The sequence below is a fragment of the Octopus sinensis genome, linkage group LG5, assembly GCF_006345805.1.
Source record: "Octopus sinensis linkage group LG5, ASM634580v1, whole genome shotgun sequence".
In the NCBI taxonomy this organism is placed as follows: Eukaryota; Metazoa; Mollusca; class Cephalopoda; order Octopoda; family Octopodidae; genus Octopus; species Octopus sinensis.
In genome coordinates, this window is record NC_043001.1 from 98962584 (window position 1) to 98980584 (window position 18001).

Consider the following 18001-nt stretch of genomic DNA (forward strand, 5'->3'; position numbering starts at 1 on the left):
AGATGCTGTGAGTAAATCTGGAAATAATAGTCTTTGACATACAGCATCCCCGAGCAGTCAGTCTTTGTAGGTGCATGCATTTTTTCTGTTATAGTGTACAATATTATCTGAGCATGAGTAAGCTCACTTTAATATTACAGACATTATGAGTTTATGACAAATATGGATGTTTGAGAAATGCTGTTGAAATAGGGTCAGGAAGCTTCTAGCTATATTAGCAGATACATGGCACATGTATATCATAACTCATACACTGTTCACTTTACTGACGTTTGTACATAATTTTATGTACTATACATACACCCTTGATGAGTTGTAGGGTACCTGAACACTATACACAATAATTTCATTATTATACACACACACATAAACATTTACATACACACACTTGAGGGTAAAAAGGCTGCACAGGCTGGTATTCATTTTCAGTTGAGTAAACAGGAACATGAAATAAATTGTCTTGCTCAAGAAAAAAATGAACCAACCAAAAACAGACTCAAACCAATGACCTTATGATGATGAGCTCAATATGCTAATCACCAGGCTATGCACCATGTGTGTGTGTGCATGGTAGCAAAACATAAGCTTTGAATGCAGAGGATGTATGATGATTAGAATGAAATATGAAGTGGACATGCCCCATTGTATATGTACTATTAGTGTACACGAACAAGAGAAAATCAGAACATAAGAGGAAATTGATGTAAAAGAGAAAAGACAGCAATGGTAGGAGCATGTTATATATATGAATGAGAACAACTGCATAAAAAAGTGCCACATGTTCAAAGGAAAAGAACTTCAGAAGAAAGAGACAAAGGAAGACATGGGACAATGTGGGAAAGACTGATTAAAGTTGCTGCTTCTCAATAAGATAAAGGATTGCAATGTCTAGTAACTCAATGTAGGAAATAACTTGATTACTTGTACAAGTTTGTTTTGCACATATAGGTACAGTAAGAGAGACTAGTTAAGAAGCTTGCTTCAGAATCACACAGTCCTGGGTACAATCTCATTGCATATCTTAGACAAGAACAATTTTATATAGCCATTGGGCAAACTGAAATTGTGTTGACACCAGTGAATGGATTGTACCTATATTAAAAGGGCCTGCTTTGCTATATTGTGTCATGTTGATTCCCTCCAAGAACTACACATTATTTCAATGAGCTTGGAAGCTCAGAAAGAAATTGACAGATGCATTAAGGCATATACTGTTCTGTGTGTGTAGACAGATAGATAAATATAGATACATATACACACATTTATATATACATATTTACAAATACAAGTCAACAGTGACTTGAAGTTTGTTGGCCAACAAACAACAAAATTTTGAATTTCCTGAGAACTTTTCCTTGTAAATCACCACTTAAATGTACTGAGTGATCCTTCCAGCTGCTTTTATGGATAACTATGCATAAAAGGAAACATTATCTCTTTCCTGATCAGTACAAGCCTCACCACCAATACCATTCACACACACTGTTCACATTATAAAGTGGTTTGTTGAATGAGCAGTGGTAGTGCAGGGTTATGAGGTCTCTCTAGTTCAGCCTCATCAAGGACTATTAAACCTCTTCAGTGTAGGTGCCATGAGAAAGTGCACCCTGGAAAGTGGTTAGTATTAGGCAGGGCATCCAGCCATAGAAACCAAGCAAAATGACACATACCACTAGCAATAGCTCCTAATGGGAAGGGACTAAGACCGTGATGACCTGTCCAACCTATGCCAGCAGGGAGGCAGACATAAAAATGATGATGGTCTGAATTGCACACATGTTGAATGTGTAGAAAATGTTTTGTTAGAATTAAATTGTTTGCAGCAATAAATATGCAGTTCTTTGTTCTATTTAATTTTGTATATATTTTTCATTTCATTTCAGATACATCTCTGAAGATGTAATGTTTTTAGGCTTGTATGGTTTGAGAAATTTCTGAGAATTTCTTGTTCATTATAGAACAGAAGGTTATAAAATCTCTTTAGCATATTGCACTTCTCTGATGACTCTTTTGTTCAACTGCCAATTCTTCCTTTTCTTTGGCTGCATGTTTTAACTGAAGTTTGCTTTACACCTTCTTCCCTTCCCCATCCCAAATATATTGTTTCCACTGTAAATCATTTACAGGATATGAAAATACAAAAAACTGTCATATTTCCCACAACTTGTTTCCCTATTTCTTTTTGTCTGGCTTTCTATTGCTTCTACTATTATACATTTGTTCATAAACATCTTTTGATTTACCTTCTCTTCCATTCACTTCCTTTCTCTCAGTTCAACCATTGTGCTTGTATTACCTTCACTTTATGATTTATACTTCTATCAACCATTATATTTACTTAATCTGTTTGTGTATTTAAATAACAAAATATTCAATTTTGTAGGTCTCAATGTCACCAAAAGTTTAAAACTGTTTAAGCCAGCAAGTCTTTTAAAGAAAAATAGGAATGTGTTTTGAATAAACAGCAATTAGTTTATTTCATGTTAAGTATGATGATAAACATATTCCTATACATACACATTATTGTCTGAGAAGGTAAATATGAGAGAGAGATAAAGTGAAAGATTAATGAAAATCTGAAGAAAAAGAGTTTAATATCACAAACAGACATGTTTTAGGCTTCTGTACCTCCCACCAAACACTCCTCAACTGCCTGTCTTCTCTCAACTCCTACATTACAACACTTAGTGTTTCTCCATATCTTTTCTTGACTTATCTCTGTTCCACATATGAACTAGTTTGTAAAATTTGGTAAAGATTTGTTGAGATATGATGTTATTTCGAAACCAACTGAAACTGAATGACCTGAGACTATAGTAGAAGATACTTGTCCCAGGTGCTGCACATATATACATACACATATCTATGTATATATATATATATCTTCACAGCTCATGCTGGCATGAGAACACACACACAAACGGTAACTCAGAACAAGACAAAAAAAAAATTACCAGACCAAAAACAGCCCCTGAAAAAGGCAAACACTTTCAACTAGATACATGAAAGAAATGGGATTTAATTAAATAACCATCAGCCCTAATATGACTGTGGAAACAACTGCATATTAGAATGTGGTGGCCTTCCACCTATGCTACCCACAACAACAAGCCCCAAGTTTTTGACTGTGGGGCTTCCAGCCAGTAACACCTCAATGATGTTCCAAACACATCAGTTCAGGAGATTGAAACCAGAAAAGCCAGGAGACAATTTGGCATGGACTGGGGAAGGAAAGAATGTATGATCATACAACTCGCCTGAGTTTTCCTTGACATGAAAAGGCCTCTACTTGCTATGTAAGACTTGTACCTGATGTCCTCATGTGGAATGCACTGGAGAGTAGGCTCTACCATTTCAAGTAGCAGTAAAATAGTCCAAAAAGACTAAGTAGTGTTGTTGTTCATGGCTGGAACCAGCCTGATAATGTCTGACAACTGAGAATATATTTTCCTATGACCACAGATAACATGTTCCCACCAAAAACCACCAGTTCCTTTCTGACTACAAACATGAAGGCCACATTGAATAAGCTAAAAATTTCTGAGTTGCAGTGGTTGGCAGCTAGAAACATGAGCACTGTGTGCCATTTCATTTCCAGTGTAAGATTGTAATCTGTTACATTGGTGCTGATGATAAACCTGTAAGAGAAATGAGGAGTTAAAATTTGGTACATGCCATATAACATTACAAGGTTTTCTTCCATTTATGGCCAGCAAAAGCTTTTTTACAAGCACTTAGTACATTCTTTGTTTGTGTGTGTGTGCACGCGCGCGTATATTACATACCATAAATAATGCTGAATATTCACATTTAGTACCTTGCACCCACAATGTATATTGGTTCAACATAAAAAGTACAATTACTGTAAAAGACATCTCATATGAGAAAATGAAGGTGAAAACTAATGGAAAACTATATAAGCAAAGAAATTACAAGATTAACTAATGTGACAAACCGATGGAGAGCTGTAAGGCAAATATGAACAAGAATATATAATGTTGGAAATTTTCTAATACAACATAATGTTAGTATAATAATTTAACCATATAAAAGAGTAAAGCTGGAACACAAGACCTGCCCAAATGGCTATCAACCATTCCAACTCCAAATACCTCACAATGAAAGGAAGCCTTCCAGTACATCATGTATAAGATATTTGTGGTCTTAATCTTTTCTTACAGGGTCATTGCGTTACAATGATATAGCATGAGAAATTTCCCATCAACTGAACCTCCACTCTTGTTTATCAATCACTACATTCACCTCTACCCCCATCTTTAACCATCTATTATTCTCCTTTCACACTTTTATGAAAATACCCACTCTCTCCTCCTATCCCCTGATCCACTGTATTCTCTTGTACTCTGAAAATTTGCTCTGACACTCCATCACTATCATCTTTATCTTTTTCAATCTACTCTCACCCACTCCATGTGTGATAGATATGTATCTTCTCTATAGCAAGACACCTATCCTTGTCCCTCTATAATATTTTAGCTTTAAACACCTGGCATAAAGCCACCTCTCCTCCTCAAATACCCACACTTCCATGTCAGCAGTGGGAGCTTTTTACTTTTTCATTTTACACCTGCTTTTGTTTATCAAGTTACTTTGCAACCTCACTAGTGCTAGAGGTATGGAAAAAAAAACCACCCAATACTCACTATAAAGTACTTGGTGTTAGGAAGGGCATCCAGCCAACAAACTAAGCCAAAGCTGACACTGGAGCTTGACAAAGTTCTGCAGTTTGCCAGATCCTGTCAAACTGTCCAATCTATGCCAGCATAGAAAACCGGTCAAATGATGACAATGATGATAATGTTAAACTTGTGTAAAGGAAAATATGTGGTAGAATAAACAGCTCCTTATTTAATAAAAATTATCCAAAATAAAAGTAAATAACCATAAGAACATGTTTGAAGTGAGGTTACATTATCAAATCTTTCCAATTAGCCAACATCTCTAAAAAAAAGAAATAAATGCTGTTGAGCACTTAACTACAGCAAGATATACCAACTCACTTCTGAGAAATGAGAAAAACTCATTAAATTTGTTGCCCTGCATTCCAAAAATGCATCTTGTGCAGGGGTATCTTATCGGTATTGCATTTTTCTCTGTCCTTAAGTTCATTATCATATTTGCTCGTAAAATATATTCACAGAAGTAAAACATAGAAACAGATAACTTACAACTGTGAACAAAATATAATTAACTATATCAGCAATGAATCGGATCTCTTCAATTGATAGTCCAAGGAATTTAAATGACAATTGTTCAGTCAGAAAAGCGCATTCAAAACAAGTAACATCTGTGCTTTAATAAGAAAACTTCACAGCTTGACAATATGGACTATATAGCCATGTGACAGATGCAAGTGCATTAGCAAGGATTATAACATATGATGGATATTTTAAAAAAAGAGATGACATGAAATAATACTTCAAGGATGTGAAATACAATATATGGTAATCACAGTTCTTATACAAACATAATGCTTACCTAAATTAATAAAGTAGTCTACCAAATACAATAACATGGCTTAGGTTGGTCTGGAGAACTATGGCAGAAGACACTTTGCTCAAGGGGTCACATAGTGGGACTAACTTTGAAGCTGGAAAGTGAACTTTACCACAAAGCTATACATACATACACACACATGTAGGTGTGATGCATGTATTATGTGTTTGTGTACATCTACAATTATATAAAAGTTGCCAGGTACAGGCAGTTCTGCCAACAAATCATCTGTTCCCTTCATGCTTTGAAGCCATATGGGGTAAGAAAACCCTTACTAGATAAACAGATACAGGTTAGCAACAAGAGCATCCTGCTGACAACTGCCTTAATAACATTCATCGAACCAATGCAAGCATGGAAAAATGGACATAAAATGAACAAAGGAATACACACACAGGTATATACATACACACACACACAGACAAGTATATATTGAGGGATCCCATAAATAATGCGTTTTTTTTATATTTATTTTATTTTTCAAAATTAAGATTAAAGTTCTTTTTCAATCTAAAATATACTCCTCATTTTCTACAATGCTTTTCTATCTATTTGGTAGATTCGCAAGTCCCCTTTTACAAAATTCACTTGTCCATGACGAAAAATACTCCTCCAGTACTGTTCTGACCTCATCTACAAAATTCATATGTTTTTTTGTCCAAATGATTTTGAAGACTACAGAATAAATGATAATTACATGGGGCAATGTCTGACAAATATGGTGGGTGGGGCATCATTTCCCAGTCAAGCTGCTGCAGCCTTTGGAATGTCATCCTCACTGTATGTGGCCAAGCATTATCCTGTTGAAAGAACACCTTTCGTCATGAAACCAAAGATGGTCCTTTTCCTTCTAGTGCTAACTTCACTGAGTGGTTGAATAACCAAATCCAAGCTTCTTTGCTAGTTCTTTAACAGTTACGATAGGATTTTGCTCCACTAGGGTTTGCAGGACATCCTTGTTGAGCTCTACAGATATTCCAGGACGAAGCTCATCTTTTAGGCTGTAGTTTCTGGCTCCGAATTTCTTGAATCACTGGCTTACGCTTGTTGTCCAGTCCCCATATACTGCATTAACATTCCTCGCACTTTCTATTGCGTTGTTGCCTTTATTGAACTCATAAAACAAAATTTGCCAAATATGCTTCTTTGTCACTTCTATTATAGCTTTGAAAGAATAACTGTTAAAATTGAACCGCACTCTTCAAAACTTGCACTAAAAATAAGGATAAGGTTAAATAACTACCTGCTTTTATAACAAGTTGATGCAGATAGTTTATCCTGTCCCCCTCCAACTTTTAGTTCATGCAATTGAAAAAAAACTACACTAATTATGAGATGACCCAATACAAATGTAGATAAGTATATACACACACATACACCAGTATTTACTTATGTACATAGAGTAAACACACACACACACACAGAAAAGAGATACATAATTCAAATCAAACAAAGACACATAAGCCCCCCCCCCTCCAATTACAAAATTTAACAGGCAAACTTTTTCCTGTAAACATTAGTTCTGATTTTATAACCCACTTTATTTTCCTCTTAAAAATTTAAACTGATAATTTGTGGATGTGTGTTTATATGACTTCCATAAGCATTTTGCAATAAATACATGATTCACTAAATTATTGTAGACCTATTTCTAATTTCAAGATGGTCCCTTCTCAGTTCCTCTAAAACTTAATAATGATACTCAATATCTAGATATTTTACATGAATCATAAGTTAACTTCCCCAAATCAGGTAAACAACTGGAATAAGGTTGTCAAAACAGTTAATAAAATTTCTCTTCCATCAAAGAGAAATATCTATTTCTTAAAATTATATTGGGTCGGCAACTAAGTTCCCACGGTTTTTTTAATTTTGGAACCTATTTTTTTCAAGAATTATATTTTGAATCATTTTGGAATCTATTTTGCTATTTTTTTCTAGATAATTTTTGTATATTTTCAGATCATTAAAATGGAATGTCAAGTTAAGAAAAACGAGCATTTTCGACACCTCCTTTTTGCTTTTAATCAAGGTTCTAAGGCTGCAAAAGCTGCTCGCGACATTTGTGCTGCGTATGGAAAGGGTGCCATAGCCAAAAGAACCACTCGTGATTGGTATGCCAAATTCAAAAATTGAAATTTTTACCTCAAACATGCACCTCGTTCTGGTAGTCCAGTTGAGTTCAATGAAGAGCGATTGAACCAACTTTTACATGAAAATTCTCATCAGCTGTGTCGGTAAATAGTTTGCTTACCAACCACATAGTTCCGGGTTCAGTTCCACTGCGTGGCACCTTGGGCTAGTGTTTTCTACTATAGCCTCAGGCCGACCAAAGCCTTATGAGTGGATTTGGTAGACGGAAACTGAAAGAAGCCCATTGTATATATGTGTGTGTGTGTGTTTGTTTGTGTTTGTCCCCTAAATACACCGATGGTGGTGTGTTTACGTCCCCATAACTTAGCGGCTCAGCAAAAGACACTGATAGAATAAGTACTAGGCTTACAAAGAATAAGCCCTGGGGTCAATTAGCTCGACTAAAAGCGGTGCTCCAGCATGGCCACAGTTAAATGACTGAAACAAGTAAAAGAGTAAACAACAAGGGAACTGGCGGAGAAAATGGAATGTTCACGCACTGCTATAGAGAAGCATCTTCACTCGATGGGAAAGGTTCAGAAGTATGGAGCATGGGCTCCACATGCTTTGAGTGACAACAACAAAAATCAACAAGCCACAATCTCCGCTAGTTTGCTTGCTTGTCACCGCTCAACTCGTGGACACAAGCAGCGATTTCTTTACTGTATCATTACTCGCGAAGAAAAATGGTGCCTGTACATCAATATGAAGCAGCATAAGGAATGGCTTAGCCCCAGTAAACAAGCGACACCACGCATGAAACAAGATCTTCATCCGCATAAAACGATGTTGTGCATATGGTGGGACTGGGAAGGGATTATTCATTACGAATTGCTTGAACGGAACCAAACAGTCAACGTGGAACTCTATGTTCAACAGATGGAATGACTCAACACGGTTATTCAAGAGAAAAGGCCTAATTGGCAGCATGGAGTTCTTATGCTACACGACAATGCCCGCCCTCATATCGCCAATATGACCAAGGAAACCATTCAAACACATGGCTGGGAAGTGCTGCCACACCCACCGTACTCTCCTGATATGGCACCAACAGATTTCCGTTCAATACTGATGCAGAATTGAGAGCTTGGTTGGATCAATTTTTCGAGTTGAAATCGGGTGATTTCTACCAACAAGGTATTGTTATAGAGTTATGGCAAAAGACTCAACTACATATTCTTTATCAGAATTTAATAATTTTAAATTGTGTAGTAATGTATATTATACTAAAGCTCTCTTTTTTCATATTACAAAATAGTAAACAATTATTACTAGGTTACCTTTGATTTAACATATTTTCCATATTAACAGACACTGTCTTCCCTATTAGTCCATGATTCACACATTCAAATGACTAAGATATATAATTTTAGTTTCATCCATGTTTCCATGTGGGAGAGAAAGACGGTCCCCTTTTTATTTCTTAAGTATAATTTTTTTTAATCATTAACTTAATATCTAGGTATTTTACATGTTTGTAGGTTAGCTCACAAAAACAGCTGGCAAAACAAGTAATAAAATTCAATTTCTGCTCTATTAATAAAGGATATACAACATACATGCACACACTATTCAGTTATTCAACTTGAGAATTAAGTGTTCAACAAGGAAGAATTCCTGACAATATACAATCAATCTACCAGGTTAAAAAACTAAAAAAAAACTAAGCATGTCAATATTACCAGTGCTGTTTTAATATTGTACTATTAATTAACACACATTGATACATTTAATCAACCTAATTTGGTTTTAGTGGAGAAAATAATATTGCTTCCTTGAAAAGATAAGAACTGTTTCAAAATCTAAGTCTTGAGTAAATCAAACTTTCTAATGGTGACATACACACATAGACAGCCACACATTAAAAAAAAAAGTTCGATGAGAATAATCTGAAAAAGAAATGTTGTGATGGTGACGTTTATGAATACCTTTCCTCTGGTTACACCATAGGTGGCCCTGGCTCCAGCCCAAGTGAAACAGAACCCATCTGGCTCAGTCAAACTCTTTGCTCCATAGCTAGATAAAAATATACATATAACAATACAAATCCATGTGGCAAAATACATAACCTATATCTAAAAATATAGCAATACAATAAAATATATATTTGTACAATTCAAATTAAAGTTAAACTAAGCTTGATTCAAATTACTTTGTTACTATAAACATGTCAGCATACTTTGTGCAATTAAATAGTGTAGTGCTTAATGCATAGAGTCTTCTAGAGGTCTTATTGACAGACTAGATTTTGTTTAGGTAGATAACCTGCTAGAAGAACATTATTTGAATCATTGCTAACACAACTTGAAAACATGAGATATATATCGACAGTTAAAATTTGCTATATCTCATGAATCTATTGTACTACATTAAGATTGACTTTTAAATTTGTTTAAGCTATTATTAATATAATTACTACACAAGCAAACATAAAATATTACTTGTAGAATAGTTACATTAAGCTGAAATAGAATTCAGTAAAATTACTTAAAATGTACATTGATCAAAGCTACAACCTTGCTACAATACCAAGGACATAGCGTATGTCTTGGAATATTTTAAACTGTTAGAATTTTTTAAAAATAATTGTAAGATAAACTGACAAGATTTGTTATTCAAAAGAATGTAAATAAACAAATTGAACACAAAGGTTTCATTACTGTATTATTAACAATTACAGGGAATAGAAAGTTTCAAAGAGGAAAACATACTAATAACTATTCAAAGTATAAAATTAGGTAGAATTGTAATTTTAAAATATAAATATCATTTATTATATCACAAGACATTTTTGTATGTTTATTATCAACTTGAATCACAGATAAATATGTCTTATAACTTACACTGTAGCAAACCACTTGAAACTAAAGCTTTCAAGTACCATTCATTATCTACTCCATTAATTATTAATCTTACTGAATAGATGTATGAGTGGAAAAGCAAACGTTTTCAAAGAATAACATTAATAACAACTATGTGAAAACTTAGTTCATTTAACACAATATATTTAATCCTTTTGACACCAACCTGTGTGAGACCAAATGTTCTACAATACAAACTCCCTATTTCAAAGTGGTCTTGGTTAAAGCCCTCCATTAAAATTTCATGCTAATTTATGTTCCAAACTCCAACTTAATTATTAATGACAAAGTTATTCAACTAAATTCTTCATTTTCCTCAAAATTAATTAAAATGTAGGTATTTTATTTCAACAGAAATATGATAATAGGAATAATGATATTTAAGAGGACAAATATGAAAGAATCAGCTGAAAACTTTTCAAGTAAAATGATAAACATTATATCATCAATGACAAAAAGTAAAAGCAACAAGCCCACTGACAAAAGTCGATAACGTAGTAGTCAGGCAAGTGAAAAGCACACAGTTAAGTACCATCAGAGGACCTGTTCTCCATCTCAAATCAGTACTTATAATGTATAATATCATTTTATGTTGGAAATGTATATCATATTATATATATATAAAGTTTTCAGTAAATTTTGTTAAGGCCTAAAGACAAAGTTATTATTTGAATTTATTTTTGTTTCAGTGTAAGTGCACTTCTAGATTCAAATACCCTTGTAAAATTCAATTATGAATTTATAGTTAAAATCATTTACCAGATTCATATTGACATTTCACTCAGTTATATATTTGCAAATGAAGACCCAATCTTTGAATGGATATATTTTTCTTCTGGTAGTTCATGAAAGTAACAGTTTATGGATTCAAGTTGATTTTTATTATTTTTAACAGTGGAAAGTATAGTCCTTTAATTTAATACAATTTATTACAAAAAAATCGCTGTTCAATTATGTAGGTTTGTGATTACTGAAGAGCTACAGAAATTGTAGCAAATAACATATTCAAAGTATATTAATAATTCCTAATAAGATAGCTGGCACCTTTGGTGAGGATGACATTTGATATGAAGGCTGAAGGAATGTGTGTATAAACATTCATACATATATTTATACACACATACATGTTTAGCTATATACATATACTCACATTTATACATATGTACATGTGTATATATACACAAGCAATGTCAAATCCTTCAGTTTAATATTAAATTGTTCTTATATATAGCTTCACTTAAAAACAAAATGTATATATAGGTATACATATGAATGTGTATGTATAAATGTATATGATAGCCCTATAGTGAAGGAAGAATGGAAGTGCACAGTTACAAATGTGCTCGTACACAGCAGGAATCTTATCCTAACATCCATTGCTGTTGTGTCTTCCTATGACAGGAATGTATATAAATATATGTATACATATATATATGTATATATATATATATATATATATACATATATATACGTATACATATATATAAACACATGTACGTGCCCATGCATCTATGTGTGTGATATATATATATATATATACACACACATTATGAAAAGAAAATCAAGAAGCAGAAATAATCAATAAGTATTAATATTTTTACATTCGATGTTCAAATTCCAGTGTGACCTACTTTGCCTTTCATCCTGCCATGGTCAACAAAACAGGAACTGGGATCAATGTAATCAATTATACGCTAGAAGATAGTGGCCAAAAATTATCACTGTTCAATAACTGAAACCAATAAAAGAATATTCGAATATAATTTTTAATATAACCCAATATTTTTAATATACTTGAAAATTCTTTTATTATCTGTTACTTTAAGATATCTATGTGAAGGAGAATAGTTAATCTAACTTGGAGAATTGTAATATAACTTGATAAGTCATGTAGTAAACAGAAACTGAAGAACAATAGGAAGCTAAAGTCCTTACCAATCAGCGTCAATAACTAAATTTAAATCGGAATTGTAAAAATCCAGAGCAGTGACTCCTTCATCAATTCTGGGTTCATCTGGTCCTACCTCAGCTTTGGCTGAAGGCTCCTGTTGTGGCCATTTTGAAGGTCCTCTTGTTGGAATGCTGTGATAGGAAAAAGCCATTTCTTGCCTTTCAAAATTAAATCAATTTTTTAAAAAAGCAAAAGCAAAAAAATTGTTTGGTTCAATAAATAAAATAACTGTTCTTGTCCATAGGGTTAAAGCAAATTAAACTTAGTCTTATCACATGAACAGTAACAAGACAAAAAAATAATACTCCTCAAAACTTTTTCACTGGTTAGTTTTCTTTAAAAGTTGGGACAAAATCATTTCAAACTTTAAAATAAGCAATATTGTTGAAATATGACATTATATATGTAACTTGTTTTAATCCATAGGGTTTTTTTTTTCTGTCATTAAGTTCTAAAACTGATTTCATTATTAAAGTTGAAAATATTTCTAAAATTGTTTTTGTTTGGGATTGCTTAATACACACACACACAATAATGCAAACATTAGTAATCTTGTTAAGCTCCTCACAGTCACCAAAGTGAGTTTCCCCAAGTCATTCATGAAGTGAATAACTTCAATTTTTGAATATATGCATGCTCATATCCTGATAAATAGATTATATATTCAAGACATAAGGCTACAGATTAACAACCTGCTACATAAAGAGAAAAAAAAAGACAGGCTAGAATAGAAATAATAAGTACTTAATTTTAAAATTATAGTTAAAATCATTATGCAATCAACTTCCTTTACACTGCATTATGTATTAAACAAAAAGACAAATGTGAAATTATGACAAAAACCTCTATCATCAATCATCAACAAATATATTTTTAAGAACATTAAAAGGATTTCCAATAATTCCTCTGACACAAAGATATTTAGTCAGATCACACACAAACTCAATGAAAAACAAGACTATATGCCTAAACAAGAGCAACCAGAGAGAGAGAGAGAGAGAGAGAGAGAGAGAGAGAATATCACTAAGCTAGCATGGCTCAATGGTTAGAGCATCAAGCTTACGATCGTGAGGTTGTGAGTTTGAATCCCAGACCGGGCTGCGTGTTGTGTTCTTGAGTAAGACACTTTATTTCATGTTGCTCCAGTTCACTCAGCTGTAGAAATGAGTTGCGACATCACAGGTGCCAAGCTGTATTGGCCTTTGCCTTTCCCTTGGATAACATTGGTAGCTTGGAGAGAGGAGGCCAGTATGCATGGGCGACTGCTGGTCTTCCATAAACAACCTTGCCCAGACTTGTGCCTGGGAGGGTAACTTTCTAGGTGCAATCTCATGGTCAGTCATGACCGAAGGAGGTCTCAGCATCATCTATAAACATCACAAGCTATTTAATAAAAATAATATTAAAGTTGGCTATAGTTGGATGATCATTACAAATATATTATTCACTAACACATAAAGAGACACCATTAACTCATCATTTGAATGCAAATGCCTGGTAAATAGTGACTACCTTAAAAAAGCATTATTGAACCAAATTCTTAATGGCAGATTGAAAAAAAAAAAGGTAAGTTGGGCTCATGGAGAATTCATTCAAAAGTTGACATACAGAACACATCCATTCCTTATCATTAAGTATATCAATAACTAAATGTCATTTTTTGCTTCAATGAATCTCTGCCGAAGAAAAAAAATAATATATGCATGCAGCTTTTCTACATGCACAATACAAAAAGTCTCAAAATAGGGGCATTTTTAAAGAGCTCACTTCAGTTACAGGTCAGTTAATATAGCTTTAACAGATAGAATGAACACTACTGGCAAATGGTATCAGAGAAACCAGCAAGAAATGCAACCTTAGATATATAACACGAGTTGATCAGAGGTTGGTTCATTCAAAGCTGATCTGGCTGTTATAAAATAGCAAATGGGTTCAGAGTTAGATTGTCTGACAGACATCAAGAACTCTGAAGTTTAACATCAGAAACCAGGCCACTCACATTAAGAACTTTAGAGAAAACTCAAAATAAATGAATGAATAGAACTCTGCTTCACATATAGAGTACCCTTGCTCACTTTCTCTGTCAAACAAATTCACAATACCAATACGGCAGTACAAATACTACAGTATACACACTTTCATGTCTCAGTTCTTTTCACTCATGTTGCCATTGGCCTTGAGAAAAGCATGACTGTTGTCGCTCGCATTACACTGGAAATCAATAGTGTTTATAATCTACTGATGGATATTTTGGATCCTGAAAGATCAAGCAACTTATTTTGTTTATCAGACTTGTGTAAAGAGAAAAATATTATATACAAATATTTGTAAAATGCAGCCCACAGCTCTACTATAACATGACTATTGGTATTCCTACAATATCATTGAAAAAAAAAGAAAAAAAGCAAATTCACACCAAATAGGTTTAAGAAAACCCAGAAAGACCTAAGAAAAATAGCAAGATAAAAGCAGATCTATTAAATTTAAGAAATAATAATAATATAAATGTTAAACCAAAGAGACTAAAAAAGCATTGCCAGAAAATTCAATAACAGAAGTATTGATTTTTTGACCAAATATTTGCATTAATTATATAAAAAAAAAACATATCTCTCACGATTTTATAGGTGTGTATGCACATTTATATGTGTGTGTGTGTGTGTGTGTGTGTGTATGTGTGCATAACAGTAATTTCTGTAGTTTTAAAAGAGTTAATATTCTTCTATTTTACTAAGCAAACAATATTTTAAACATGTATTTATTTTTTTAATTACCAAAGATTTATGTATATAAAAAAATTTCCCCCACCCTCAAAAAATTATACAGTATAGAACATTTTCATATATACAAGTACACATACATTTTTTAATTGTTGGTAGTTTAATTTTTTCCTAAAAGGCTCTTGAAAATTATGTGCATCAATCTATTTATATATATACCATAACAAAGTTCACTTTGAACTAATAAAATTATCCCATCTGAGATAAGTATGTATGTGTATGCATATATATACACATATACACACACACACACGTTAAAAGCAGGCTAATCTATTTTAAGGCAAATTTGGGCAGTCATTGACAAATGGAATTCAATTAGATTTAACTGCAAAATATTATGACATCAGTGATAAAAGCTGAAACTGAAAATAACAAAACTGATGATATTCCATGAAAGAATAGAGTAAATTTATAGTAAATAGTGTCAGAGAAACAACTGTAGAGGCATCAAGGAAAATATTGGTATGGAAATAAGGCTGAAAAGAAATTGAACAAATACAGAACAAATATGTCACTAAAACATAGCTAAAATTATCAATGTTTTAGTCAGGTGGGTTTTTTTTTTGGTGGGGGTGCAGTGAAAATAGTGGGGTTGTTGGTTTCATTTACTTTCTTTTATTCCAGATGAGTTAAGATTTTCACATCTGAAAATCATCAATGGAATTAATTTTCTGAAAACAAATCAATACATTTCTTTTTCCTAACACAGATCAATTCCATCTTTTTCTTTTTTAATTCTAATAAAGTTATATATGAACAGAAATAAATGCAGAAATATTTCCAAACACAATCCAATCACCTTAATTACAGAGCTATGTTGTTGAGTGCTAGATATTTCTTCTCACTAACTACCTTGTTACTTTTTGCTCATAACACATGCCAATGCAGATTACAGTCATCTCTGATCCTAGAGACTGTTTTTGAAGTGCTTTACTTTCATGCAACAGTCAAGTATAATGCCACCAATTAAAATTCCCATATAAAACAGCCGTATCATTTCTAGTTAAAACCCACAAAGTAATAATTCTACTGCATTATGATATTAAAGTCTAATATTCTTCATACAAAACTCACTAAACTAATTAAAATTATTTTTACACAAAGGGATAATATTTCCATGTAAAAGTCACTTCATTTAAATGCAAGATTTGGCATTAGAAATAAATCAATTACATAAGTAGTTTTGAAACAAAAACAAGCAAACACACAGACACACACTTCCAGCAAAAGTATTTATTGAGCACTCATGTTTTTGTACTAAGACACCATTTATATAGTGATTCAAGGACCACAAATTGTTTACACACACATTTATTCACTAAATTATTTTTTAAAACTCAAAAGAAGTTTTCAACTTTAAGAACATTTATACAATACGTAAAGTGAAGAATGGTTTAATTTACTTCTACTCTAGCAGCACTATCAAATTATTCTGAAATATACATATTAAATAGATTGTATTTGATAAACAAATAGAATATATACAAATATATAGATTATAGTGGCCAAAAAGAAATTCAATCAATTAGCCATTTGCAGGTATATAGTTGTCTATTTGTTAACATCCAGTCACAAATTTGACTGATTTAAAAGTGAAGACTAGTAATAATAAATACAGAACAAAACAAAAAAAAATTTATTTCTAAACTGAACTCTTGAAATCACAGGACAATTAAAGACTAAAGATGAGTTTTAATATAAATTTCAAATTAAACTGTTCCTAACAAAGACCTAACTGCAGGTTAAAGGCCCAAAATGAAATTAACAGAATCTATTATCAAGAGGCAAGGATAGGAGATGACAAAGAAACACAAGGCACAGAACAATTGTAGATCTGTAAACACAAACATATGCATATACAAATGTGCATGTGGATGCTTTCATGTACATTTTTATCTTATATAAAAGGTATGTACATGTGTGTATGTATTTTTCTGTGCATGTGTCGAACTTATGTCCTTTCTACCGTCTTTCATGTCTGTCTACATCTTCTTTGAATTTTTTTCAGTTTTCTTTCTATTTTTTGCTTCTTTTTCTTCTTATTTACATTTTATCTTCCACTCCACAAATATGTATATCTTTCTCTCTGTATATACATGTAATTATATGTGCATCACATGAACATATATATATGTTTGAATGTATATCTGTGTCCATGTCTATTTACATGCTATTTGTTGTTTTCTTTCCATTGTCTTGGGAGGGTCACTGCACCAAAAAATAACACGTACTGGTTCAATATCACTTCTTTATCATTAGTCAATTGGTTAAATATCTAACCAGCTAACTGTTTCATGTGCTGATTAAACAATAAATCAGCTGTTTGTCAAAGTCCTTTCTCTGCTATTCACCTCATCAATGACTTTCCCTCTCTCTTCAAGCACCTTGAGACGCAAGAGGCTTGACAATGTTCTTCTAAGCCTATCACTTCCACAAGTACTACACATACAAACACATATCTACTGCTCAAAGATCTATCAAAGTAAAATAGCCCAGACAATGATTGCATCATCAGTATTTTTATATTTTTTTATGTACATAGACCTGGAATGAGATGGTGAAGCATGACCTTCAAATGTTGGGCCTCACAGAGGCAATGACGAGTGACCAAGACCGTTGGAGATATGCTGTGCTTGAGAAGACCCGATAAGCCAAGTGAGACCGTAACCGTGGCCTATGCCAGTGCAGCATAACTGACTTATTTAAGAGTACTCTTCAATCATTGGGCAATAAACTAAGCTTGCAAAGACCTGTTAAGT

The 18001-nt window shown here is 33.0% G+C and overlaps 1 protein-coding gene across 2 annotated transcripts in view; it reads right to left on the bottom strand.

The window, feature by feature from the left end:
- LOC115212241 (hornerin) overlaps positions 1-18001 on the bottom strand; it is a 69538-nt gene that overhangs the window by 26067 nt on the left and 25470 nt on the right. The window contains exons 3-4 of one of the 2 annotated variants that reach the window (XM_029781080.2): positions 12447-12593; positions 9579-9666 (exon numbers count right to left, since the gene is read on the bottom strand). In XM_029781080.2, coding sequence (XP_029636940.1) covers positions 9579-9666; positions 12447-12593 — 235 coding nt within the window. Of the gene's footprint in view, positions 1-9578; positions 9667-12446; positions 12621-18001 lie in introns of both variants that reach the window. The other variant, XM_036502962.1, reaches the window with a different exon arrangement.